The sequence below is a fragment of the Neopsephotus bourkii genome, unplaced genomic scaffold (genome assembly GCF_033783945.1).
Source record: "Neopsephotus bourkii isolate Nb327-2 ecotype Australia unplaced genomic scaffold, CSIRO-AGI_Nbou_v1 NB_1373, whole genome shotgun sequence".
Lineage (NCBI taxonomy): Eukaryota > Metazoa > Chordata > Aves > Psittaciformes > Psittacidae > Neopsephotus > Neopsephotus bourkii.
In genome coordinates, this window is record NW_026901852.1 from 5,152,182 (window position 1) to 5,179,003 (window position 26,822).

General features: G+C 42.4%; 1 protein-coding gene across 9 annotated transcripts in view; it reads left to right on the forward strand.

The window, feature by feature from the left end:
- Nucleotides 1-26,822, forward strand: part of TTC7A (tetratricopeptide repeat domain 7A) — a 166,500-nt gene that overhangs the window by 51,674 nt on the left and 88,004 nt on the right. For all 9 annotated transcript variants that reach the window (XR_009727492.1, XR_009727491.1, XM_061367221.1 and 6 more), the window contains 4 exons: nt 971-1,075; nt 12,034-12,151; nt 18,079-18,136; nt 21,336-21,408. Coding sequence is in view for 7 of the 9 variants with exons in the window: in XM_061367221.1 (XP_061223205.1) it covers nt 971-1,075; nt 12,034-12,151; nt 18,079-18,136; nt 21,336-21,408 (354 nt within the window). In the remaining 2 variants the exon portion in view is untranslated. The remainder of the gene's footprint in view (nt 1-970; nt 1,076-12,033; nt 12,152-18,078; nt 18,137-21,335; nt 21,409-26,822) is intronic.

Genomic DNA, 26,822 nt, shown 5'->3' on the forward strand with positions numbered 1-26,822 from the left:
AGTTTTTGGGGAATGGGGCATGCAAGGAGAAATTCTGGGAGAAGAAAACTTCCCCTTGAGCTCAAGGATGAGAGAACTTAGGGGGGTCAGGGGTCAGTAGTGAGTAGACTGGAAGCTGGAAAGCAACTGAGGTCCAAGTGGGGTGGGCTGGGCAGGGCAACTGCTGTCACTTCCTCATTGTCTTGACCAGACCTTCTCACTAGCATCTCAGACCAGCGATTTCCTCATTCTCCTTTAAACCTTCAGCTGTGAATATGTGCTATAAAAAACAACAATGTTTGTAGAGCACAAGGGCTATGTTGGCTGCTGATCTTAATAAACATCATTCATGGTAACTTAACACCAGAAAGACAGCAAGAGTTTTATGGGCTTTCATTCTAACACATGCTGGTGAGACCACCCGCTGAACAGGGTATTGCTCTGCAATTGCTTCTCCACCCTTTGAATGGTGGGATCGCGGTTGTATTCTCATATGTTCTAGAACAGGAGAAGACCCAAAACAATATACACAGCAATTACTTTAGCTGCACAAACCCCTCTCTGAATAGAGTTGGCATAAAATGTTAACATACTGGAGGTTAAGCTGTTTATGATCTTTTCTGGCTTACTGGAAGGTGGTTGTGTGTGAGGAAAACTACAGCAGAATGCGTGTGAATTGGAGGGGCAGAGTTAAAACAACCAGTGCATTAACAGCTGAGGAAAACCGTTCTTTGTCAAGCGCACAGCCAGGGCTGGTTCTTTGGCACGTTTCCTCTGGGTGTAGGATGAGCGCGTGCTTGCCTGCGCATGTGCGGCACATGTGTCTGCGTGTGTGGAGGTGGGAATCAAGTTGCTAACTTGCTGCTGACGTGGTTTTTTTCCCTTCATAGCACTTTGTGCATCGCACTGAAATACCTTGTGTGGACTCTGTAACAACATTGTCTAATTAGCCTTTTTTATTTCCTGCTCCTCTCTCCCCCTCCTCCTCCAGTCGGCATATGCTGTGTCAGTGCTTAAAGAGTGTGCTAAACTGCGACCTGCGGATCCCACCGTTCCTCTTCTGGCTGCCAAGGTCTGCATTGGGTCGCTGCACTGGGTAAGCAAGCTGATGCAGTTCTTACCTAATGGAGCAGGTTCAGCAGTGAGAGTGCCACAGTGCGGTTGCAGTGGGGAGAAAGGGAATCCCTGTAAGAAATCATACACACATGCGTGCCCTTAAATGAAAGATTAAAATAAATCCCAGCAAGACATTTTGCAGTGAGTCACTGGAATACGTTTTGCTGGCACATTAAACAAAGGAAGAAGGGGGAAAGCCGTAACAGCCATTCTAGGAACTGCTTCTTCAGCTGAGTGTCGAGTTGAATTGGCCACTCGTGTAGCCCTTGGAAGACTAAAGTGAATAATAAGCGGACCATTAAACAGTTCAGGTCTGCTAGACAACCCAGTCCTTTGTTCCTGGAGGTGCTGTATCAGTGCTTTCTGTTCTGGATGTGTTAATGTACGCCCCAGAAGCAGAGTGGGAGTGGAAGTCTGTGCCTGTGAAATTCTGATTATCCCAAGGAGCAGAAACATCTGTCAGTCTTTTGCTGCTTGATTTAATTAATTGAATGGCAGCCTGCTGTTTTCACCTGTCCTCACCACGAGGTGTCCCTGCAGTCACTGAAGGGTTATAATTCTTAATGTAAGTAAAGCAAAGATGTGAGAAAGCATGAAGGAAAATAACCAGAAGAATCTGCCCAGATTTTGGTGAAGAACTGTAAGGGCTGGATTTGCTGCTGTTGTCACCCTACCCCCTGCCTCTCCATCATCTATATCCCTAGCGAGTGACAGTTGGTATTCAGCTAAACTTAACTGAGATATATTGGCTTATGCTATTGTCAGCAAAGAGATCTGGTTATAGATGTTTTTGAATGAATTATGATGCTCAAGCTGTAATGGTTAAACTTATATGTGAGTCAGCAAAAACTGGGAAGTACCTTTTTCTAGGGAAAATCAGGTCCGGAGGCCTTGAGGGAATTGTTGCTGAGCTACCCAACCTACCTCTGTTCTCTATATAGAGCAATTTTAACCCTCTTGTACCCTTAGCTCAGCGTCTAAATTTGGAGGGCTGAAAGCTTTTCAGTGATTATAAAATAACATTCACAGTGGAAGTTATTTTTTTAGTAAAGTAAATAAGTTGGGTTTTTTTCTTAATTCTCAAAGATATTAAAACAATATGAAACATAGGCGTTACAGCTGTTTGAACACTCTTATTGGTATCTCTGATGAAGTGTTCAAAGCAAGATTAACTTGTCATCAGTCTAAAACATCAGCAAGTAGATTGATAACTTTTACTTTGGATGCTGTGAATCTGGATGAACTTCATGGGATGAATTCCTGCATTCACTTGGAGCCACAGCAGGGTACTGCAAGCCCCTGACAGCTTCCCCTAGCAATTCTGCCACGAGGCAATAAAACCCCCCCAAAAACCCAATCCAGCAGAACACTCACGTTAAACATGAAGAAAATCTTCCTCTGAGATCAAGCTAGTTTTTGCCTAGGGGTCTGAATTTTAGTACAGGAGACAAACTTGGGATCTCCATATTGCAAATGAATCTTTTACACTTCTGCCTTTGTGCTCTGTGAACATGCATCCAACAAGGTGGAGGCACTGGAGCTTTGAAGCCAATGAGGGAGGATGCTCTGTTGGACCTGATACTTACAAACAAGGAAAGAAGTGGTTGGGAATGTGAAGTGTGGGGCAGCCTTAACTATACTGACTGTGAGGTGGTAAAGTTCAGGATCCTGGGAGAAGGCAACAAGGCACATAGTAGAGTGGTCCATTCAGTCATGCTTTGACTTTTGTCCACTTCTAAACACAGATAGTGCCTTCAGGAAGGCTGTGGTCTCTTGCTACTTGCTGAGCATGTGATCCCTGCCATAACTAGTGTTCGGACAAAATTGAAACACAGTGAATGCATCTTTTGAGACTCCAGGCTAAAATCAAGATCCCTGGCATAGGATCCCTTTGCTTTCATGTGTTACCCTCGTGTTTATGCAGCTCTCAGTGTTGAGGACTAAATTTCATACGGTGCCATTAAAGTCTGCTGACTGTGATGAATGAGGAGTTGAATGTTAAATTATGAACCCAAATTGAAGAGATGCTATGCCAGGAAATGGGCAGAGTCAGGATTCATCCTTCTTATTGGTGTTTCTCCCCAAAATCTCTTCAGGTCCCTAGCACATAGAAAACCCACCTTGTGAAAGAGACACTTAGAAAAGACAGTGAGACCGAATTCAGTTCTGACTCTGTTCTTGGGCAGTCCAGTATCTCTGGACATCTTATATATGGTAGAGATGATAAAGCAACAATCTCACCCTAAAATATAGAACAAGTAAAGGAAAAATGAGCTGATTTTGAGTATTGCATACTTAAGAGTTTTGGGTTTTTTTCCCCTCTATCTACTGCTTTTTCATTGTGTGAAGCACTTTTCAGTGTTATTCCATCAGGCTCTGACTCAGAACTGGGGTGTAGTATGAGATGCAAACATGATTTCACAAGAGGGTAATCTCACTGGAGTTATCTAGAGCACAAACTTATGAACTAAAACCCAGTTAAAAATATTCCTCTCCCCTGTTCATTTCACTCTGTGGCTCTACCCTGATATTGAACTTGATGATGGTATAGAAGAGTTTTAGTTAAGGGGAGCCAGAGGGAAATCAGAGCATCTTTTAGAAGAACTGAAATGATAGGTTCCCACATCTCACAGTCAAAGGGAAGCTTCTGACATTACTGGCAAACTCTGGTGCCTAATAAAGACCTTCCTGCTTAGCAGAGCTGTTTTTCTAAATGTCATCCTTACAGTAATTATTTGCATTTAAATTACATGGCAATCAAATCGGAATTGAATCATTTAAACTGGAAGTGAACAAGCTGATCAATGCCAGTATAAATAGAAAGGAGGATAGGCATGGTGCAGGAACAGTCTAATGGGCAAATATTAACAGTTACAAATACTCAGATACATCTTACTTTTCAGAACATATCAAATATGATTAATTTCTCAAATAGGAAATATATGTATGTGCTTGACTGCTGCCTAGGCAGGCACAGGGTGAAAATAGATCTCCGTTTATCCAAATGAAACAGCAAATTTATACATCCTGCCTGCATCTGTCTACTGTGTGCTTTTGGTGCAGTATTGTACTCAGTTTGTTTATGGCCCATGGACAAGCAGTACTTCAGTCTTATTTCAGTTACTAGCAATAAAAAAACAAAACAAAGCCAAAACGTATCTGCAACTGGATAATTGCAGAATGTCATGAGGAGCACAGATTAATCTAGTGGTCATTTTGCCTGTTTTGCTGGCTTTGTACATGATGTCTCAGCATACTTTTAGGACCAGGAAAAACAAAATATGAATTGAAATATAATGATTTACAACATTGAGGATGCTGATCCCATCTATGAAATATGCAGAAGAAACTGAGGTATGAAAACATGCATACATTCATACTGTGCTGTGCAAATCAATATCTAACAGCCTGATGTGGAAAAGAGCTAACACCGCTGTCAGCTTCTGCTGTGGCATTATGACCAGATTATTAGCTGATATAAATTGGCACTACTCCACTGGCACTATGCTGGCTTACATCAGCAGATGATTTGCCCTATCAACCACTAGCTCTCTGCCTGGGGCCTGCAGTAAACAAGAGAATGATATAAGCAATGTTTTGGTTACCTTTTTCAGAAGTACAGCCTTTCACAGATTAAAAACCAATCCATCAAACAAACAGACAAACCAACCCAGTCAACCAAAGCAAGCCAAACACAACAATCAACCAACTAAAACCCGACAGTCAAAAGCTCCAACAGTAGTGTACCTATATAGACCACACTTGTCTGGTCAGGGTGAGGATGGACCCGTGCTGAATGAAGCTCATGAGATACAAAAGGCTTTCAGCAAAGCTGGAACCTTTATACTGTACCTAGCCCATAACACAGATATCTTAATGCCTGTTTATTGGGCTCAGAATTACTTTTGAGGCATCATGCTGCCTAGCCTTCTATTTTACTGGGGTATCAGCACATAGGTTTGCTGAACTCACATGTGAATGATTCTAGCAAGTGAACCCAAAGCCCATTTGTGTTTAGCTATCTGTCTTTTAGCTTTCCAGAATGCGCTGTGAAGTTTTTGACTACTAAAGGTCAGAGCATTGGTTTAAGTTTTTATAGCAACGTTGATGTATCTTACAGTGGAATGTGTCCATAGTGAGGTTTTCCTGCCTTGGTCCACTAGAAATCCAGAGTTCCACTTAACTAAAAGGCTTGCTGCGATTTCCTCATTCAGTCAGCCTCCCCTGGCACAGCCTCAGCTGTGAATGCTCACTTGCCTGTTTTGGCAGTGACTTTGAGTTGCTGCATGAGTAGTTGTTTTTAAGATTTCAATAGTACAGTGCTGTTAATTTCAATACTTCTCCAGGACCCTGTTATGGCAGGTGTGAAAATACTAGAATCAGAACTTCTGCCTACAGGCAAGTGTTATATACTGCATTTCTCCATTTGGGGGAAGTATTATTTGAAGTCATTTAGGGTTGCTGTGATGGTTTCTTGAGCCTTTTACTCCACTGATTTCAGTGGAGGCATGTTGAAAACTTTGTATATAAAGACAAAAGGACTTTCGTCTGATAGAGTAGGAGAACACGAGGCATGTTCTTACTATTTTCATTGCCCCCCGGTTGATAGAATAGAAATAGTGTTGTTGTGCTAAGCTTGTGTAGTACCAAATGATGCCAGTATTACCAGCTGGCATGGACTCTACTCCATGGCCAAAACTGCAGCACAAAATGGGACATTTCCCTCATTTCTTTTAACTTGCCAATCCCAGTGTGCACAGTGAAGTGCTCTGCTTCAGCCCTTTGCAGGGAAGGCAGAGATCATGCCATCAGTCAGGGAAAAGGAGGAGAGAGTGGGGTCAGGCCAGGCCAGACCATGCCTGGAGTCACAAAAAGTGAGTAAGGCATACCATAAGGTGAATACGTCACGGTGTGTGTGGTGTGGGGAGGTTGGGAGGATGTATGTTCAGAGCTGCATGCTTCCGAGGTGGCAGCTTATCATTCATTGCGTTCACAGACCACTTAATCCGAGAGGGCTTCTCTTTCCTTCTGTCCGTTGTTGACCCTGTCACTGTAGATAATAAATGCAGTGCATGTGCTACCCAGTCACCTAGGAGCGCTGGAGTCTCATGGAAATGCTTAGGTCTTACTGCAGTATGAATAACACTGAAAGATGAAATCTAGTCCCATTATTGGAGTTATTCTGCCTGCTGAGTGGATGCTCTAGAGGACCAATATGACTAGGGCAAGTGGCTACCAAGAAAGCAGTGAATGGTAAGGGGCTAATAGAGATTTCTTCTATCTTTTAAAAGACATTCTTGCTTACATCACAGCTACTCTTACTGGGGCAGTTCTGAGGGTTTCAGACATCTAAAATGACCAAGAATTTTGTTTTCTATACGTCTTCCTTGTGGACAATTCAATCTTGCTACAGTGGAGGAAAGGCCCTAAATTACTCCTAAATACTAGGGGCTGAGCATACATGCAGACTAAGTTGGTGGGCTTAGCACTGGTGACACTTACAGAAGATGCTGACTAGATCAACAATAGAAAACACAGGATCTGGGATGATCTTAAGGTCCTTTCCAACCCTAACAATTCTACAATTTGTTTTGTATGCCATAAACAGCTGTGGGATAAAACTTTTCTATTACGCTACACCTTATTGATCACTTTATGAACTTTTCCTCTTCTTATTCTCTTCTCCTAACTTCTTTTTTTCTGTTCTTTGAACTAGTCTCTATACCCAATGTAATTAAAATTATAGGAAGAGGTCAATTCAACTAGTTAATACCATGCATAATTCTGCATAGATGCCGTTTCTGTAGGATTTGGGTCTCTACGTGCTTGGTTATCACTCAGTTTCCCTGGTGTCCAGACTCCCCTGCTCCACTAACTTTGTCTGCTCTCTTAAGTCCTGTGTCACTTGATGTGTTTCCTGCCTCCTCCCTTTCTCCACAGTAAGGTGCCATTCCCACGTTGCAGCACATCATGGATTTGCTTGTCCTCAGTTGCTCTAAATCCACCCTGGTGAGAATTGCAGCTCCCACTTACAGCCTTGGAGGGTGTTGATGCAGCGGGGTAGGGCTTGAGCTTCTCTGAACACAAGCTGGGTGGCGACAAGCCAGGGGATAGCATCTGCTGCTCACTACCCCTTGTCAGTGTGCCCCGGGCTTGGCTCAAGCACACATCAAAACCTGTGGTCAGATAACAACAGTGGCTGCAACAGGGTTACAGAGCTAACAACTGTTCTTTTAGCATCAAAGGTGATGGGGAGAAGCAGCTCCACTGGATTACAGTGTTACTGGTGTCAGCTCACAGTTTGGCAGCCTGTCGCTCTCCAGGTCTGTGCTGTTTCTGGTGTGCTGGAGAGGTTGTTTAGCTCCTGCTTCCAGGTACCTCCTGACAGTTTATACAGCTTGAGTTCAAAATACTCCTGTATTCCTTTTAGGTTGTTTTCCCCCATGCCTGCTTTCTGAGCTTTATTCCATGCTGGTCTTGGAGGCAGGGAGCCTCTCTTGCAACCCGTGGTGCTGCCCTTCTCTCCAACAGCTCTTCAGTGCAGTGTGCACAGGAACATAAGGACATTAAGGGCTAAATCAGAGCTATATCTGTGTGGCTTTGAGACTTTGTTTTTTCCTGCTTCTGAGAGAATAACATGTAGTGATTCTAAGGACACTGAATTCAAGCTGCTACCAGCACCCTTGATGCCCAAAAGAAAGATGAAATAAATATGTTTTCTGTAGTGTTGGGAGATGCTGTGGCAGCTGCTAGCAACCAGGTAACAGCAGTACACTGTGCATTCCCAAATCACTAAGTGATGGCCATGCCATGCCTGCTGTGGGCAAGGACGTGTAGCATCCTGTGGCTTAAAGCTTATTAGCAAAGGCCTATAAGTTGCAACATGAAGTTTTAATCCGTGTTCCTTGCCCTTCCAGTGCAGTGTTGTCACTTTAAGGAAGACATCTCCAGAGCCCTCAGTACAGGAAAAACAGGGACATACTGGAGAGGGTCCAGAGAAGAGCCACGAAAATCATCTGGGATGGAGCTCCTCTCCTATGAGGAAAGGCTGAGAGAGCTGGAGTTCAGCCTGGAGAAGAGACAGCTCTGGGGAGACCTTATTGTGGCCTTTCAGTAAAAGGGACCTATAAGAGAGATGGAGAAAGACTGCATAGCAGGCCTTGTTGGGATAGGATGAGGGGTGATGGTTTTAAACTCAAAGAGGGGAGATTCAGGCTGGACGTGAGGAACGTCATTCTTTACAATGAGGGTGGTAAAACACTGGCACAGGTTGCCCAGAGAGGTGGTGGGAGCCCCATCCATGGAGACATTCAGGGCCAGGCTGGATGTGGTTTCTGAGCAGCCTGATTTAGTTGAAAATGTCCCTGTTTATTGCAGGGGGGTTGGACAAGGTGATCTTTGAAGGTCCCTTCCAACCCAGATTGTTCTATGAGTCTAAGGTTGGAGTTCTCTGAAGTGAAGGAACCGTTTAGGTTCCCTCCATACTCAGGCTGGCCTCTGCCTCTGCAGTAGGAGTAGGAATGTCTTGATTCTCCTGATAAGCTTTCTCTCAGCTCACTTCTTTGAGCCTTGAGCTCACACCTTGTAGGAGTCTCACCACCACCACATGGGGAGAGGAGGAAGGGGAAGCAGCTCTTGCTGCTTTGGGTCATGCAGCAGCATGCAGGAGGTGGGAATGGCTATATCTGGTGGGACTCCAGAGGGCTCAGTGCCTCATTTGGAGGCTTTCCCCTTCTTCCCATCACTACAGCATAGAGTGCAGACATCTCACATGCTTACGGACCCCCACAGACATAGCTTTACTGGCATATCCCAGCTCAGGTTCAGTATTAGTCCATCCCAAAGATTTACAGAGAGGGGATTTTCATCAAGACGTTCAATCTGGTAGTCCTAGCAGTTTAGTTGGTAGCCCCAAGTATGCCCTAAGGGAGTATTCCTGTTTCAGTTGGTAGCTTCAGATTCATAGTTGCCTTAGGCAGTCAGCAAGACTGATGCACTGGAGAGTTGAAACCTCACAGTGGGCGATGTGAGGGAAAGGTTTGGCTCTTCACACTTACCCAGACTGATTGAAGAGTAGGAGAATGGGAGAAGAGGGGGCAGATGGCAGCCACAGCAGGGCTGGCAGGGGAAGGGCTTGAGTGCTGTAAGAAGAGAAAGTAAATGCTCTCATAAACAGAACCAGCTGTGCTGGAGTTTGCAAGGCCACTTACTTTCAAAGCAGCCTTCCGCTGACCCAAGTTTGCATTCATGAGGATCTTTGTGGCTGGTCAGAGTGCCATTAGCGTTTAGTTTGAGTAAATGTTTACATGAATGTTTGTGCTAGAAGTGCTATTTCGGCCATTCTGAAAAGTTTTGGTTTTAATTATTTGTCCAATAGATTAATGTGACACTCACAGGTGGCCCTGGGTAACTGGCGTGTGAGAAAGTTGAATAGTGTGCTGCTGATTTATGCAGCATAGGCCATCAGTCAGAGACTGGGAACACCATCAGGTGACCATTCAGAGAAACAATGGAGCCAAATCTCGCCCTTTTTAAATGTCTCTATTTCAACTCCAAACCTTTCATTTAATCTCTTTTTTTTAGACACTCTGCCCACCCCTACCCTTGTCAGTAGTCATTAGAGCTCCTTGTGTAGTTCTTTTCTTCATCTAATGGAGACTTCTTAGATGAAAGCATGAGTGGGGAGGAGAAACAATGAAGGAAGAGAGTGGGGAAAATGGCTGTTTATGGTGGCAGAAGAGGTTCATGCTTAATTTTGTGGCTGCAGAGATTTCGTGTCTTACATAGAAGTTCCTGAGAGCTGAAGAATTCAGTTATTGTTTCATGGGAAGGGGTTCTTTTTTGTTGTTGTTTGGTTTTATTGGGGTTTTTTGTGTGTGTGGCAAGTCATGGGATATATTTTACTTCCATTGTCCTAGGCTCTGTTCCAGAACACGCTCCAGTATGTGGCAGGGAAGTCTGGCTGGAAGTAAGGCTACTGACAGAATTAAGAAGTCTCTTACAGCACCTCAGTCTTCCTGATGGGGTCAGAGTGCAAAGGGTCTCATCTGAGCATCATTAAAGTCAGTAGAACTATTTCAAGTGTGTTCAGTAGATGTTGGATTATGCTGTTAATGACAGTCCTTGCAATTTATTTGTAGCCCTAAGTATGCCTCAAGAGGTATGCCTGTTTCAATTAGTAATCTCCAGATTGACAGTTGATTAGGCAATCAGCAAGACTGTAATGCTTTCATAGGGCTTTCAGGGAAAAGGTTGATGATAGAATACATACTCATCACTGGTTTCAGACATTTGGGAGCTATTGGTCTGCATCTAGTTTGAATGGTACTGACCTCAGTGAGCTGTACAAGTAAGGAGAAGAGCCAAGCCATGGAGATTGCTGCTTAGCTTGAACTCTTCAGCCTTTCTTCATGCTTACGTTATGTTTGATATAATCTAATAAATACCAGCTCCTTTGTTTATGGAGCTGTTAGTAAATGTTGTCACCTGAATGTCTTCAAGTGATGTAACTAGGAGGCCCATTGACAGGGTAGTATATCAGTTCAAGTAGATTCTCTTCAGAGGTAGCATATTAACAGATCACTGCAGATCACTTACCTGGTGGTACGTTTTGATTTCAGCTCATTACTGCTGACTCCATATGTAGATATTAATGAACTATGAGGTGCTGAAGTCTGACAAAGTTGTGTATTAAGAGAGCATTTCAGTTGCATCTGCAGTTCTTGTGTCTAAACCAGATGGATTTCAAACAAAAATGTATTTCTTCAAAATGAAATGACCCCATCCCAGAAAGTCAGCTGTTATGTAATGAAAGTTTCTGAAAGGAGTATTTTTTGGATAGTGTAATGATGCCTGGGTCTTGATTAGGGATGATTCTGGTTAGGGTTGACAGGATCTGCAGTCTATCACTACTAAAAAAGAGATATCCCTGTAGGCTCAGTGTCTTTCAAGCATTACTTAAAGTCTCTGCCTGTACCTCTCCTTCCTACATCTTTCCACATATGTAAACTAGAAAGTCCTGACTCTTTTCTACTTAGAATGGGTGATGTTAATGAGAGTTTAAGGTTAGAAATGAGGAACACTCTGTCCTGTAATAAAATATTCAAATAATTATTTTGTTTAAAATTATCATTAACTTGGATTTTAGAGACATTAAAGCTTTGAATTTTCATTGTACTCAGATCAGTGTGATCAGCTGGAAAGGAAGGTTGGAGGGGCAGTCAGCAGAGACCAGCTTATTTCACCATTTTGGAGGCTGATACTGAGAGGTTGTGACTGCTTTCTCTTCCCATCACAATCTGTACTATAAAATGCATTTTCAAGGAAATTTTGTCTTTGCAAAAGGTGAAAAATGGGGCTGCTGCAGCATGATCTACCAAATGTGTGTCCTGAATTTGCTGCCTCCTCCTTGTGGCAGCAGAACTGCGAGCAGCAGCTGAATTTCCTTGCAATGGAGTTTTAATTTCTTGTTTTACTCTTGTAACCTTCTAAAAGGAAGCAGAATTTGCTTAAGTTTAAAAACATTGTACAGCAAAACTAGGTGGGTTTCTTTGAAGGAGGAAACTTGTTAGACCTTTGAATGTAATGCTAGGATAGTATATAAGTGGTCGATTGGTCTGACATTTGTATTTAAGGTTGCATGAGTGAAGTGTGCCTGAAGGACAATTAAAAATAAGATGGTGTCCATCTTTAACCTTAAACATATGGCAACATTTTGGGGTTTAAAACAAACCCAAAACATTTCTCAAAACTGTGCTTGTTCACCAAGGCCTGCTAATCTGACCTTCTACATCCTCCTTCCTATGAGTGTTTACTGTGATCACTGGAAACCCTTGTATGAATGATTCTCCCATCACTTACAGGTAAGTTTAATAGGGTACTTTTATTGAAGCAAGTACAGAGGAAATGCCTACAAGTCTCAACCTACCTCTTTTGCAGCTGGAAGAAGGAGAATACTTTGCTAAAATGGTGATAGACTTGGGTGAGGATGCTGGAGAGTCCCTAGCAAAGGGTTACCTGGCTCTGGGCCTGACATACAGTCTTCAAGCTACTGATGGTGAGTTATCCTGTTGGTCAAGTATATTGTATGGAGAGCGTCTGTTCAAAGTCTTCAGTGCAAGCAATGGAAATCTATTAGAAAATCTGCTTTTAGTGCTGCTTGGACATGAAAAATAACCATACCGCAAGACAAATGGGGACTGTTCAGTTGCTCAGGGAACTGTCTTCTGTGGTAATGAAAGTGATGCTTTTAGGTAAAGGAAGAAAGGCAAATCATTACTTAGGAGGGGATAATCTGACTGTAGTTGACAGTGCTTGGTGTGTTTTACATGGATATTTCTAATACATTTATTTCACTTATTTACACAACAAAAAGTCAAACTTGCCATCTATTTTCATATCTTTGTCACCCATTCATAAATCACATAGAGAAATACAATCCAAGAACTGGAGCCAGAAATGCCTGACTTTAGCTCCTGGCATGATACTGATTCCCCACAGAGATTGAACCTCTCTGTCATGTCATTTCTTTCTCTGCTTAAGAAGTAAACAAGATAAAAATATCTACCTCGATGGTACGTGTGGATGTTGACTAGATACAGACACTGAATGTGAGAAGTATTTCGTTTTAATGCTGCTCGCTTGGGTTTTGAATGACTGGACAATGGGCTCCTGCTGATTTGGTGCTGGGTAGCCAGAAGGTCTTGAAGTCCTTGTCTTTGGGAGAGTTCTAGGTTCTAGCTCTGACATTCATCATACTCACAGGTGAGAATAGTTTTTGTTTCTTTTACAACTTCTAACATAGTTTCTTTGAATAATGGCTGAGCTAGTGTGTTTCATATTCATTTGGGCACTCCTGCCCACATGCAGGCAATATCTCTGCTAGATGGTTCCCATAGAAATAAACCAACTTCTTCCAACAAATGAACCTGAGATAAAGCTGACTGTATGGTATCATGGAAGCATGCTGGCCTTGGCAAGTTACACCAGAATTCTGCAAGGCATGTATGTGGAAGGGGCTTGTGCTCTTGTCTAGTACATGTCAGTGTGTTTTTTCAGCCAGCTGTATCAGATCAGCTGTTGTGAGAACTGCTTTCCAGAATGGAGGCTAAAGGCACGGTAGCTCTCCTCATTTCTTCATTTCTCTGTCTCAGAATAGCTTCCCCTAGAAAGTTCATGTCAAAAAGCATACATCCTTTTTAGCCTGGACTTTCTCATATATATATATATACACACACACACATATGCATATATCTATATATAGATATATAAAGTTCATTCAGCATTGAGTTCCGCTTAACAGCCTGGCTTTTTAGGGCATTTTGCCTAGATTTTGTTTAAACCATCCCTAAAGCTATACAAGATCCCAAAGACTATTTTCAGAGACAGAGGTTTTATGTGTTAGCCCATTATGATCTATTTGTTTATCCTCTGTATGGAAAGAAAGTGGTTTCTAAAGAATGGAGTTGTAGAGACGTGTACTGTACTCTGGCTCTAAAAATACTTTGGTGCAGCAAAATGTGAGTTGGAAACTCTGCTTCTGGAAGAGAAATCTTTGAGTTTTCAATTAGTTCAGATGTTGTAATAAGCGTCCTTTTTAGTGTAAAAGAAGCAGTCTTCACTCTCTTTGATCTTTATTCCAGGTTAGCATCTGATTCATGTTGTGAAACAGTGTAATATCTGCCTTCTCCTCATATCTCTAGCATTTAAGTCATTCAGGCGTTCTGAGGGAAATTTGAGTTTATTTCCATGTTTCAGGTTATATTTTAATGAAATGGATTAAGTCCTTCAAAAGCATACTTACAATGATAATATGGAATAGCATTTTACTAGAAAATGTCAAATTTGCACTAACGAGCCGTTTTTCATTAGCATCCTTATCACAGTGACGAAGAAAGAACTGAACATGCTGAAAGGAAGATAGCAACTCCCCTGTGTAATCCTGCCTCATTCTGTCAGTCTTATCATTGTGTTTATACCAGTTCATAGTGACATATGCAGGCACACAGTCACACATCTGTTCATATATATGATTTCCATAACTTTCCACTTGAGTTGACTTTTGGTGAGTCAGCGTTTTCAATGGCAGCTAAGTGTTTTAGGGACATTTGACCAATTGCCTTATGAAGCTTACAGAAATATATCAAGATGCCATCCATCCAAGGTTAAGCTTTCTTATTTAATACATCCTTTCAGTAAATATTTCTCTTCCTGTGTGACAAAGGCACTGAGGAGCTGTATTAAAGCCTCTCCTTCATGACCTGCAAAAAGCACCTGCTATAGTCAGAAGAGGGAGAACCCTACTGAATGATGCTTCAAAGAGCTTATGGGAGCCTTTGATAACAATTCACTTCACAATGGTTGCATTTACTCCTCGATAAAATAAGACTTCCTGAAACTTATGCTAGGTAGCAGTGTGCGTGGCTTCCTTGTTCTTAATGTCTAATGACATGTTTCTTGAAATAAGTTTGATTGAACTATCAGAAAGGTGTGTAATACTTACCTTGAGCATAAGGCCACAGATCAGGGGTTGAATTGGAAACTTTGTTGGTCGTTGTGGGTTTTATAAATACTCAGTATGCTGACAGCACTGTTAAAAAACAATATTACACATCACTTATTAGTGAACAAATCCATCATTTTTGCTTCTGGAGATAACAGTCAACACATGCAATCTTTAATGATAATTCTGGGTGCTAAAACTGTACACCTTGCCATGTTAGGTGTCTTGGCACAAATGAATGTTTATTTGAAACCCAGTGATACATGCCAAAGGATGTTGATGTTTTTAGTTTGGATCAGGAATGTGTTTTTGAAGCCAGTCTCTCCATCATCCCCACTTATGTTGTGAGTCTCATAATGGAACAGTTTTGCACAACACAAACTGACTTCTTTACCCTAGATCTAATGCACTTCATAAATAGACCTGATTACGCTGCAGCTGCAAATGGGTGTTCAGTCTGTGGGACAAGACTAGAAGTAGACCCCTGTCTCCGTGTTTGTAAGGCTGATGTAAGGATTCTCAGTATTAAGTGTTTCACTCCATGCATTCACACTTACTGTGCTACATCTGCTTACTAACACAGAACTTGCCCTACTCTGTTTTTAAACATGACTTTTTAGGGGTTTTGTATTTAGGTACCAAAATATTGTGGAGGATCCTGTTGACTTTTGGTAAGGCTTCAGGGTCCTTTAAAAGCCTGGAGTGCTTTATAAATCTTGGGTTCCTAAGGTGGCATTTGCAAAAGTATTGTGTCTTACAGGAATAACTGCTGAGGTTTCAGAAACTTAAACTCCCCTGTGCTTTCTGCCTCACTGTGGTAAGACTGCTTTTCAGTTTGTTTTAATCCAGGTGATAAGACTGCATTTGAGGTGGTAGAACTGCAGCAGTCATGCTCCAGGTGGGTAAAAGTTGGGTAAAGGCTGAAGGATGCATTAGTGCTGTCAACATCAGAAAATGGAGCATGACTTTTAGCAGTTTAGCCAAACACACCTGATTCTGTCTCCTTGGTGCAAACTTTTCTTTGAAATGAGAGCTTTTCAGCAATACAAGTAGGTTGCAGTGATGACCTCTTGAATAATCCCAGAGGTAGGGCATTTCTGCCAGTATCTCTGGGCAACCAGTTTCAATATCTTGCTACCCTCAGGAAATAATTTCTTTTTTATATCTAACCTAAATCTTCCCTCTCTTAGTTTAAAGCCGTTGCCCCTTGTCCTATCACTACAGGTCCTGGTAAAAAATCCATCTCTTCATCTTTCTTATAAGTCCCCTTGGAGTATTGAAAGACTGCTTTAAGGTCTCCCCAGAGCCTTCTCTTCTCCAGGATGAACAAGCCCCTGTCTCCATAGGAGAGTTGCTCCAGCCTTCTGAGCATCTTTGTGACCTCCTCTGAACTTGCTCTGACAGGTCCAAGTCCCTTTTGTGTTGGGGCCGCAGAGCTGAATGCAGGACTGCAGCGGAGTAGAGGGGGAGAATCACTTCCCTCAACCTGCTGGCCAAGCTGCTGCTTATGTATCCCTCCCTTTTTCTGATTCCTTAAATAGCATGGTTAACTTGCAGCATCAGCCCTCAGTCTTGTGAAACATGAATTTCAGTGCGTTTGTTCAAGTCAGACACAAATCTAGAGATGAACAACCAGATTTCCAACTGAGCGGTAGCTGAAGATGCAGTTCATATTGTGGGAGGTGGGACTCGCATGCTGTTTCCCAGAAGTGCAGGGGCAAAGCTGACAAGCTGTAATAACTGCATTTCCATCACATATTTTGTGCTCTTTCTGACTACAAGCTGAACATCAGTCAAATGTCTTACCACGTGGAACCTAAAAGTCCTAGCTTTTCCATTTGATGTTTATTGGGGGGGGGGGGGTGTGCAAATAATAAGATTCTTTTCAGTCTTCCTCATTGTATGGCATCTCCAGACCTGCTTTGTAACTTACATAAGGAGTCTTGTAGTTTCCATGAGAAACAGAATCTGATGTATTTTTCTGGATGATTGTTTATAGCTATGATGAAATCCTCAAGCATTTTTATGTTTAAATCAGGCTTGATACTTTTAATTTTCTTCTAAACTTTCCTCTTCTGTTACCTTTTCCTGAATACTCAATTTAAGGTTATGGAGAGTGTATCCTAATAAATGCTGCATTTTGCATGGAATTCCATATCTGCAAGCTTATTCTTCAAACTGCAAGATTTTTGTTCATTTTTTACTACTTAGAGTAGATTTTGTGCCATAAGCAATTTTCGATCTTTGTGATGTGGAAAATCCTAAAGATTGCTGTTTTCCCCAAATGAACCTGGTGTTTTGGAGAACTTGGAATATTGTAGGAATAAAAAAAGGTCTGATGGCTATAGCTACTTTGGCTTCACTCACTGGCATATTGCAGGATCCAAAGAATCCTTGTACATCTTGTAGAGAGCAAATCTCTCCTCTAAACTTTTAAGACTACTTGAATTTTATCTGGGTTTGTTGCTTAACTACATGCTACTTACTTTCTGTTCTGGAACTTACACTGACTTGATATATGAAGCCAAATATGTTCATATGTGGATGTTTGCTGATGGATTAACTACTCATCAGTTCTTTGTGCTGTCTCTCTGTGGCTTTCAGATTCAGGATAGGCAGAGCAAGAAGCAACTGCTATGCATATCCTAAAGACTAAGAACCAGAACAAGACAGCCAATGTACTTCTGAAAAATACTGCTAGCTTTCCAGATATTTTGGATCTGAGGAGTCGTGTAATTCCTTCCTTCCCCTTGCTCGTCATCATGGTCTCTGATGACATGCTGCATAACAAGAGCTTGGTTCTTCTTCTCCTGTTATGGTTTTGGTTAGGAATTAATTCACACATTTGAGAAGTGAGCGTAATGGGCAGGATCCTTCAGTCAAGCAATTACAGACTGCAAGGAGGGCATTAGTGGCTAATGCCACATGTGAAGGCTGCTTAAAAGTAACCTCAAAGACTGTTGTTGGTCTCAAGGGAGATGGTGTGTTGTCAATGGTTTTGTCATAAAGCTGTCAATTTGGCTCTTGGTGTTCCCTGTTCAACCTGCAACACCCTCCTACGTGAAGATGGTGGTGGGGACGGGCTGTATCTGAGTCAGAATATGCTGCTAGTTATTGCTTTTAAGCATATACACCAGCCTGGCAGAAGGCTTGTTTTGCTCTTAGTGTATCTAGTTATGCTATGGGCCCTTCTCCTCCCAGACCCTTTCCCTGGCATAAGTAAATAAAAAACACCTTGACATTTCAGACAAGGGAGTCGGAAGAGTCTTTAATATAGATAAAATTGAGAATTCAAGTGAAAATTCTGGTTTTGTGCTGCTTTAAAGACAAAATGGCACCTTTTACATCCATGAACACTCATACCACCAGATGTCCACAGTTTTTTATGCTCCCAGTTTGAAATACTCTGTTCATGTGTAGCTATTTATTCAATCTGAAACACTGAATTCAACTCTCAAATGGCATTGTATCTTCTCCTACAGCTACTGTGAAGGGCACTCAGGATGAGCTAAACAAGAAAGCGCTTCAGACTTTAGAGAGGTGAGTAGGAATCTTGCAGATACTTGCATTGCCCATTCCTTTGGATGAATTCAGAATAATTGCTTGTTTTCATTTTCTTCTGTGTAAGGCTTCTTTGCCTGAAAGCTTAAAAACAGTTCAGTAGATTTCAGCAATAGTCTGTCAAACACATTTCCTGTGATGGCTAAATCCAATATTTGGTTGAATATCCAAGGCAAGAGTATCTGTTCTGCCACTAAACAGAAATAGCCTCAGCTGCAATGAGATTAAAAGTGCTGGGAGATGCAGCTTCCTCACATGATGCCAGCAGGCAAATGTGAAAAGCTAGTTTTGTTTCCATGCCTGTGTGAAGCTGGCTTAAACTCCTGTTTCCCTCATGGTGGTAAAGTACCTTCACCATCACAGGGTGTAGGCTGCTATGAGATGACCTGGCATCAGTGCGCTTAACAGGGAGATGATGATTGCTGTCCTAATGAGTGTTTACATGAGTTGTTGTATGAAAAGGGGACTTCAGAGCTAGTGGTACGAAGCAGTCACTACTCCCCTGTTCTTCACCACTGTATTTTGTGGGGGATTCTGATCCAATGGCTTTGGCCTGAAAGTATCTGTGGATTAAACTCTGCAACTACGGTTACCTCAGCTAAAACTGCTTGGGTTCAAATCCCTTTTTGCCAGCACTGTTGTGGGAGAGAGGTGAGGTGTGAGTTTCCTGACCCTGTTATGACTTAAGTTACACCACCCAAAATACACGAGGTGGTGTTTGGGCAGTTAACATTGTAAATGTAGATGCCTACAGACTTCAGGTGGCAACTGAATGGAAGCTTGTATCATCTGTGTTTTGGGCTGAAGTACCCAAGTACCACTGGTGTGGTCATAAATACATTGCAAAAGTGAAAAAAAAATTGAGATCTCTGGTATCTCAAAGTACAGATGTGGCAGGTTGAGCATGTTATTGGATCTTAGCTGGTTTTTTGATGCTGAGCAAGGAGTCGTCCGGTGTGTTTGTCTTGCACTGGTTTTGCAGTGGTTGCAAGAGCATATAGTAAGCTGTACACAGATGTAGTTCTTGCATATGTATTCTATGGAGATCTGAAAGATAAATTTGGAAAAGCCATTTATTCAATCCCTTTTTATATGAGGAATGCACTTTCACTCACACTAGCTCCTGGACTAAAATGTAATACTTCTGCTACTGCCCAGGTTACCAGTGTCATCTTAAACGCCTGAGTTTGATTTCTTTCTTCTTTTATTTTTCCTTGTTTTTCACCTGGTCTTAAAGTACATGTATGGTCTCTCAGGCTGTGGTTTGCCCTGTAGCCATCTTTGTAAGTGGCCTTTTCAGCTGGAAGATCAGATCAAATATTTTTCTAATACCTTTTGAGGAAACCAAGCAGTAAAGTAATAACCCTTTCTTTCCATTAGTCTCTTGTCCCATTCACCCATGTAGACTTTTCCCTTGTTATGTGGTATTGGGGAGGCTACTGAAGGTTTCATACAAGTTGGTTGCAAAAGCAACTTGCTTCAACAGCTGCTCCAACAGCTTAGGGCAAAACTGGGTTCTACCTTGCAGAGACTTGTTTGGTTTGGTGTTTTTGCTTGGTTGCTTGGTTGCTTGGTTTTGTGGTGTGGGTTTGGGTGGTTTCTTTGGTGTTTTTTGTTTTGGTTAGGGGTGTTTTTTTATTGGGGGGGGTGTTGTTTCTGTTTTTCCCAGTTGGACAGAGAAATTAGTGACTTGCCTGTACTAATTGCATCTTTATGTCTTTGGCATTGTTTCAGATACTACCTTCATTTGCAGAGTTACAGGGCACATTCAGTCCTTACTGAATTAATTCATTCTACAGCCATTAGTTATAAAAGGCAGCTCCCAACAGCTTCTTGCTTGCAGGCCAGGATGGCATTTGAGAGGTGGCTGCCATTAAAATGGTGTGTGGTTTGGTTTTTGTTTGTTTATTACTAACAAAGGAATAGTTTTGGCAGGGTTTGTAACCACCAGCCTTGTCAGCCGGTTGGTTGTCTCTCCCACATAAAGATGTTAATCGTGCTCGCTCTGGGCAGGGCAATGCAGGTGCAGGCTTCCCTGGTGTCCTGGAATGCAGCCCAGAAAGAGGTCAGGAATGTCAGTTGACTACAAGAGACTTTCCTCTTCCCTATGTTTCCCATGTGAAATGAATTCCCCGTGCTGCAGAGCTTAGAGTGAACTCTGTAGGTCAGTGAGGGGAGTAATGTGCTGGTGCCTGGGCTAGGCTGACAGTGTGGCATGAGCCAGTGCCCCCATGTTGCTCCTAGGTTAAGGTCCCCAAAACACATCTTCATGTTGCCCTTGGTTAAGGGCTTCTCCAGAAACCATAAAGCTCAGACTGCAGTTTCATGCTTGGTATAGTTGGAGAGGGATAGTTCTGTCCTGGTTGTCCATTCCTTTTCCCTGCCTTGCACAAACCTTTGCCAAGGGCCTCCACATCTGGTTCTGGAAGACACTGCAGCCTTCACTAGCTGAACCATCACTGCAGTGAGCACTGTTGCCTGCTGTGGACTAGAAGGTAGTATCTAACAGGTCTAAGCTTGGGAGGTGAGGGCCTTGGTTGTGGTCCAGTCTCAGCTCCTGCCATCAAATCCTGTTGTTCCCTCAGCGCCTTCGCTTCCCGAATGAGGAGCCTACTGTCAGCAATTAGACTAGAAGCTGTGGGGTGGAGGATGTGTGTTTGAGCACGAGCTCACATCTTGGGCTCCTGATCTTTAGTCCTCCACATGTTCATAGTCACAATAATAGGAGAAACGATTACCACTTTTTCAGCGTTGACCTAATCCCCTCCTATTGTCTGCAAAGTGGCAATAAAGAAACAAGTTGGACAACTATCCCCCTCACCTAAATTACTTAAAATAATGCTTTAATCGTTTTGTTATGAACTAAGAGCTGCTTTACCCATATCAGTTACCCAAGTTCCAAAGCATTAAGTGGCATTTAATGAAGGAGCATGTAAGTTGTATAGTATCCCGTCAGCTGTGTTTCTTATACTTGTTCTTTTGAGCCTGGCTTAGTCAGGCCAACACTGATCTGCTTTTTGTCTAGTTTTCTGTGTGCTCCCCCATAACTGGACTAGTTTTCTGTAGGAGAGGACTGGGTTTTGTTCTGTGCTTGCGTGTGTGACTCTTGGCAAAGGAGTTCTGCAGAGTACAATCTAACAGTCACTTTTCTTTTTGTATTGTGTGGTCGTCCTTAAAGAGCACGTGAGTTGGCCCCAGAAGATCACCAAATCATCCTCTACCTATCCCTGCAGCTGGCTCTTGTCAGACAGGTACGTGCAATAACTGGCAACCACTGAGCTATGAGAGGGTGGGCAAAGGGTGGTCCAGTTGAGCAAGACCCAGACTTGCTCAGCAGGGTCCCTGCCTTCCTTCGTTGTAATCAATAGCAAGCAGTCAGGCTATGTTTATGTAAGATGTTTTTTATTATTTTTACAAATTTTATTGTTATTTTTGTTAATTTTTATTATTACTTTAAAAATAGTAATCCTATAGCACATGGAATGGCCTTCCCTAAGGCATGCATTCAGCTCTTCACCCCTGAGCAGCGCTGTTCCCACTTGGAGCAACTTTGTGCGAGGTGTGTTTATTCCTGTTCCCTGGGAATCACGCTGTGTCCCGCCGCTCCAGAGGCTCTCCCGTTACTGCCCGGTTCTGTATCACACAGATCGCATGCTCTCTGCGCTGGGGATTGGTTTATTCCATACTTGGGCACGTTTGGCGTTAGGCTTTGACGGGCACTGGAGCTCTGCAGCGAGTGGGATTAGTTGGCATTTGAATGCTGCTGCAGGTGTTAACTCATAAAAATTAAGCTGATCAGAAAATACACTGCACTGCCTTGCAGGAAAAACATTTGGGCCCTTCTTTTTATATAATTGGGATGGGTTCTATTTCTCTGTCCCTTCTGTTTAAAAGCCAAAGTCTTCATTGGAGCGGCCCCTATTTTTCAAATGCTTCTCTAGCTAGATTTGAAATTTCATCATCACAGTTTCCTTCTTTGGCAGGCTTTCTGCTTGCTGCAGTTTCCTCTCCTTAGTCTACACTACAGAGCCAAACAGTTGGATACTTCTTGCTTTCCTGAGGTAATTAGGGGAGCTGTGTGTTCATTAGGTTAAACTCATTGTTCCAGGAGAGCACACTCTTGATAATGTCACTTTTGTAACCCTTTCATAATGAGAGCAGTGTGTTGTGAGGAAGCCTGTGATAAGAAAGGATTATTAAAATGGCTTATTTAATATGCTCATCTGCCTACTGGCTGCTTTATGGTGCAGTTTGCTCAGGGTCTTTCATTAAAAGATACCCTTCTATCTCTCACAGCTTTTGCCTCATAGGGAGGTTGTCTGATCTGCTGCCTCCTGTGCTTCTTGCCATGAGTAAAAGCATTACAGCTTTTCAGCTGCTAGCCTTAAAAATGAAGTCAGGATTTTTGTGGTCATTGGTTCTTTGTTGTTTTCGCTCTTACCAGTCCACTGCATTTTAGCTCATTACCCTTTCTTTTTCTCCAGTTGAAGCCTGTCTTTACGGTGCTGTTTCACAGCTCTCATTTCATCATTTCCCTTCCCTCCTGTTCTTTCCATTCAGTCTCTTGTCCTCAAGTTCACTTTCTCTTTTTGTCTACCTCACCTATGTATTTTCATCCTTGATGTTCTATCAGTTGCCCCTGCTATGATAGATCTTAGTGTTATGTAGCGTCAGCCTGACCCCTACGATGCTGCTCCTCTCCTCCATCTAGTGAGATATAAATCTTTAATGCATACTTGGAGAGAGGGGAGATACCTGAGACATCTTTATTTTTAGACTGCTGTAAAATATCCTGCTCTCCTTTTGCCAGTTTACTTAATGATGATTTGGTAATGCATTTTTAATTTCCTTAATTATTTAAAGTATCTAATATATTCTTTCTGATTAATTGAAAGATAAATGATACCTTTTTTTGATAGATTGCATTAACTATTGAATGTCAGGTAGGGCTTGCATCAGGCAGTGCTACAGTACCAACAAATGTAGGTTATAATATAATACCTGAACGTTAATCTCAACAAACAGGCCTTTTTGTTTCCATGGTCAAGGTCAATAAATGCAGTAACTTTACCCAGCACTGAAAAATCTAGGTATCAGTTTGCATAGATAACAGCATTTTCATGGAACAAAGCAAGAGAGGCAGCTGACCGCTAGAGAGCCAAGTGAAGTTGAAGCAATTCATCTTCCTTGGAAGACTCTAGAACATTTCCAACAGCACTTGTCTCTGTCAGCACAGGGCAAGGGAAAGTGGAAATGGAAAAGCATCAGCTTCCCTCTGACATGCGATGAGGACGTGACAAGATGATAAATGGTTATAAAATGTTTTCACAGAGATGGCAATTGCAAACCACCAGCAAGCAAAATGAAAGATGATGATGATGATGATGTGCTTGTGTCTGTATCTGTGGATCTGTGTCTTGAAGACCACTGAAGTCTCAGGCAGGACTGCAGTCACTTAGGGGGTCTGGGTCAGCCCCGCAGCACTTAAGGGTGGATTTTCAGCAACAGGCAGGTAGAATCCCCTATGTGTAAGGGGCCTCTGACTCTGTTTCCCCCAAAGCTGTAGTGCCCCGAGGCTGGGGTCAGTGTTTGCTGCGGTGGTTCTCTCCCACCTGCAGTGCCTGGCTGGCAGCTGGCCGAGCCCAGCGACAAATGAGACTTGTAACTCCCAGCTCCCGGTGGCTGGTTCGGCTGCTTCCCCTGTTTCTGTGGTAACGGCATTTGGATCAGCAAAAGCAAGGTAGAATGAACGTTTTAAAGCTCACTGATTTTAATGCCTTGCCTTGTTTTTTAGCAGGCCGGTTTCTATGGAAATGACTGTAGAGAGTCAGCGCTCTTGTTAATTTTAAATGCTGCTCTTCTTCTCGCTTTGGGTGGTGGTGTTGTTTTTGACCTTGAATGCCATGTAAAGCAGTATTGGGTACATAAAAACAACATATGGGTGTTTAGTACCATTTTAATACTTGATTTGATTTGACCTTTCTTTGCATGAAAATAGGAAGGGAAAGACAGCCAGGGGCCAGCAGCTGAGAATTAGAGGTCTCACTTATCAATTTCATCTGTGGGCTGCCAGCAGACCTGAAGTTTCAAGTGGCAATATCCAAAAAACACTTAACCGCCTTCCAGAGAGACTGGATGTACAAATAAGATAAACATCGGTTAAGGTACCAGAGAAAATACTTCATCTGTTTTCTCCACAGTTTTTAGTCTGGTTTCAAGAAGGCGAGTCTGCTGTCTCGCCTTTGCCCCAGGAGGGGAGCTCTGGTTTAGCAGGTATTGGGAGGTGCTTATTTCAGCTGGATGTGGGTAGTTCTGGTCTGTGTTCCTGTGTGTTCCTCCCCTGCTGAACAGCAGCACACTGCTTTTCTGTCTAGGTCCTGGCCTAGATTTTGCTTATGATCAAAACCAAGTTGAGGTAAGAAGTAAGTAGTAATTTAAGTCACAGCTATGTTCACCCCTGCTTTCCTGAAGCCCTGGTGGACTGTAGCAAGTCTGTTTCCAGTGGAAACTCTTCCCAGTCAATAAAACCGTCACTTTTCTTCAATCTCCATGCTATAAAAAGAGATGGAGGGGGTAGTTTTAATGGTTAATTAACTATATCTCAACTGATGTGAAATTATAAGGCCTGAAAACCCCTTTTATGAGATCCTGTTTCATTTGCCATCCTAAATATGCAAGTGAATTCTACTGCTGGGAATTATTTTTAACACTCATGCCACTTTCCTTTTTATACCTACAGTTGTAACATCCCAGCATTGTTTTTAAGGAAGCATATAGCATTATTGATATAAATCCTGTTATATAAGAGGCAGCCTAAGCAATCCATATTGTGGCATTATTTTGGTAATGCTGCAGGATGCTATTTCTGGCTTACTGCAGTATCTTTGCTTCCTGATCAGTGTGATCTGAATATACCTGTGTGCCATACAGAAGACGTGTGGTATATTTATTAACAGAAAGGTGAATAGGAGAAGGGTAGCATCTTCTAATTGCAGGCCCTGCTCGGACTTGCAGCCTAGCTGAAATAAGATTACCTCTGAGCACAGCACTTGTAGGGAATTTAAACTGGCAGCCTACCTCTGATACAGCCCTGAAGTTTCAGGGTGCCATCTGGGCTGCCAGCTTCCATCTTTCTCATATTACAGAGTTACTTAAATAAGCAGGCTGTGGCATCTGTCAATAGATTGATGGTCTCTGCTCTTCAAAAGAAGTTTATGTTGACTCCTGCCAAATATCTTGCTCTTATTGTTCTAGAAATTTAGTTTGTGTTTAGTTGCATCTGGTCTGTTGCAGGTTGTTAGTTTGTATAATGCTTCCCATAAAGAATAGAGTCTTATCATATTATTAAAGGTTATTTTTTTCTTATCTCTGTGTTGTCTGCTGCTTCTAATTAAGCAGCAATACTGTGTAGGCTACTAATGGTGTTACAGCACTAAGAAATCTATTTGAGCTCAGGTTAAACAATCAGGTGTCAGGGAAGCATGATTAACTTTCAAAAACAGCCAGTGCCTGCGACTGATGGCACTAGAGTGAAGCACTGCAATGAGATATTACCATTGCAAGCCTTATTCTGCAGAACAGGGGGAAATTAATTTAGGCTGCATCTATAACTGTAGTTTGCAGGGCTGACCACAACTCATTTCTGTGATGCTTTATTTCACATATATTTATTTCATGTATGTTGCAAGAGAATTGGGGAGCTTCTTTGATAGGCGACCTCTGTCAGGGGTATGAGCTTGCAGATGTGTGCTCATCAGAGAGCTACGCATATAAAGCAGTCTCAGTGACTTAGTTTGTATGTGGATGTGCAAGTAAGGTCAAGTATCCTTACAGTTTCAAAGCCCCTCAGTAAAGGCACTACTTGTAAGCATTATTCTTTCTCTGATTCATACTAGCAAATTAGGATCACCTTCCCAAGTCTTTGAATCAGATCATAGAACAGTGGAGTTCGGCAGGCACCTCTGGAGATCATCCGGTCCAATCCTTGCTCAAAGCAGGGTCAGCTGGGACAGGTTGCTCAAAGCTCCCTCCAGTTGTTTGGTTTGTAGGTTTTCTTTTTCTTCTAATGAGCTTACTTTTCCCCAAACTTGGAATTTCTCTATGAGTATTTGTGCAGGTCTGAAACAAAAGAAGAGAAAAAATAAGGTGTTTTAGTCCTGAGGAGAGCCTTAGGATAGCAGCTTGATAGATAGCTTAGGATAGCAGCTTGATAGATCTATCAGGATAGATACCCTGAGGATAGCAGCTTCGTTTTAGCAGACTAAATTTATATAGCTCTGGTATACCTACTGAAGAGCTCCATGGATGGGGCACCACAGTCTCATGCCTGTTGTCCTTGTTCCAAGTTGTCCTTTCATTGTTAGTGTTTTTACATTGTAAGAAAATGTGTCCTAGGGAACTGCCACGGGAACGTTAGTGACTTAAGCCAGTGTGTTTACCTGTGCAGTGGGCTATAACACATGTGGTTCAAGTAGCTCCACTGACAAGCAGTAATTCACTAAAGCTGAGCACTCAGTCATACATCCCAATCTGAATGTAAGCCAGGACATGGAGCCATTTGGAAGCTTTGGGCCAAAGGCCAGTTTGGGGTTATGTCTTTGGAGCAGTTGCACTGATCTCCAGACTTGCGTGTAGTCACCAGTAATAGAGCAGTTGAGTAACTTGG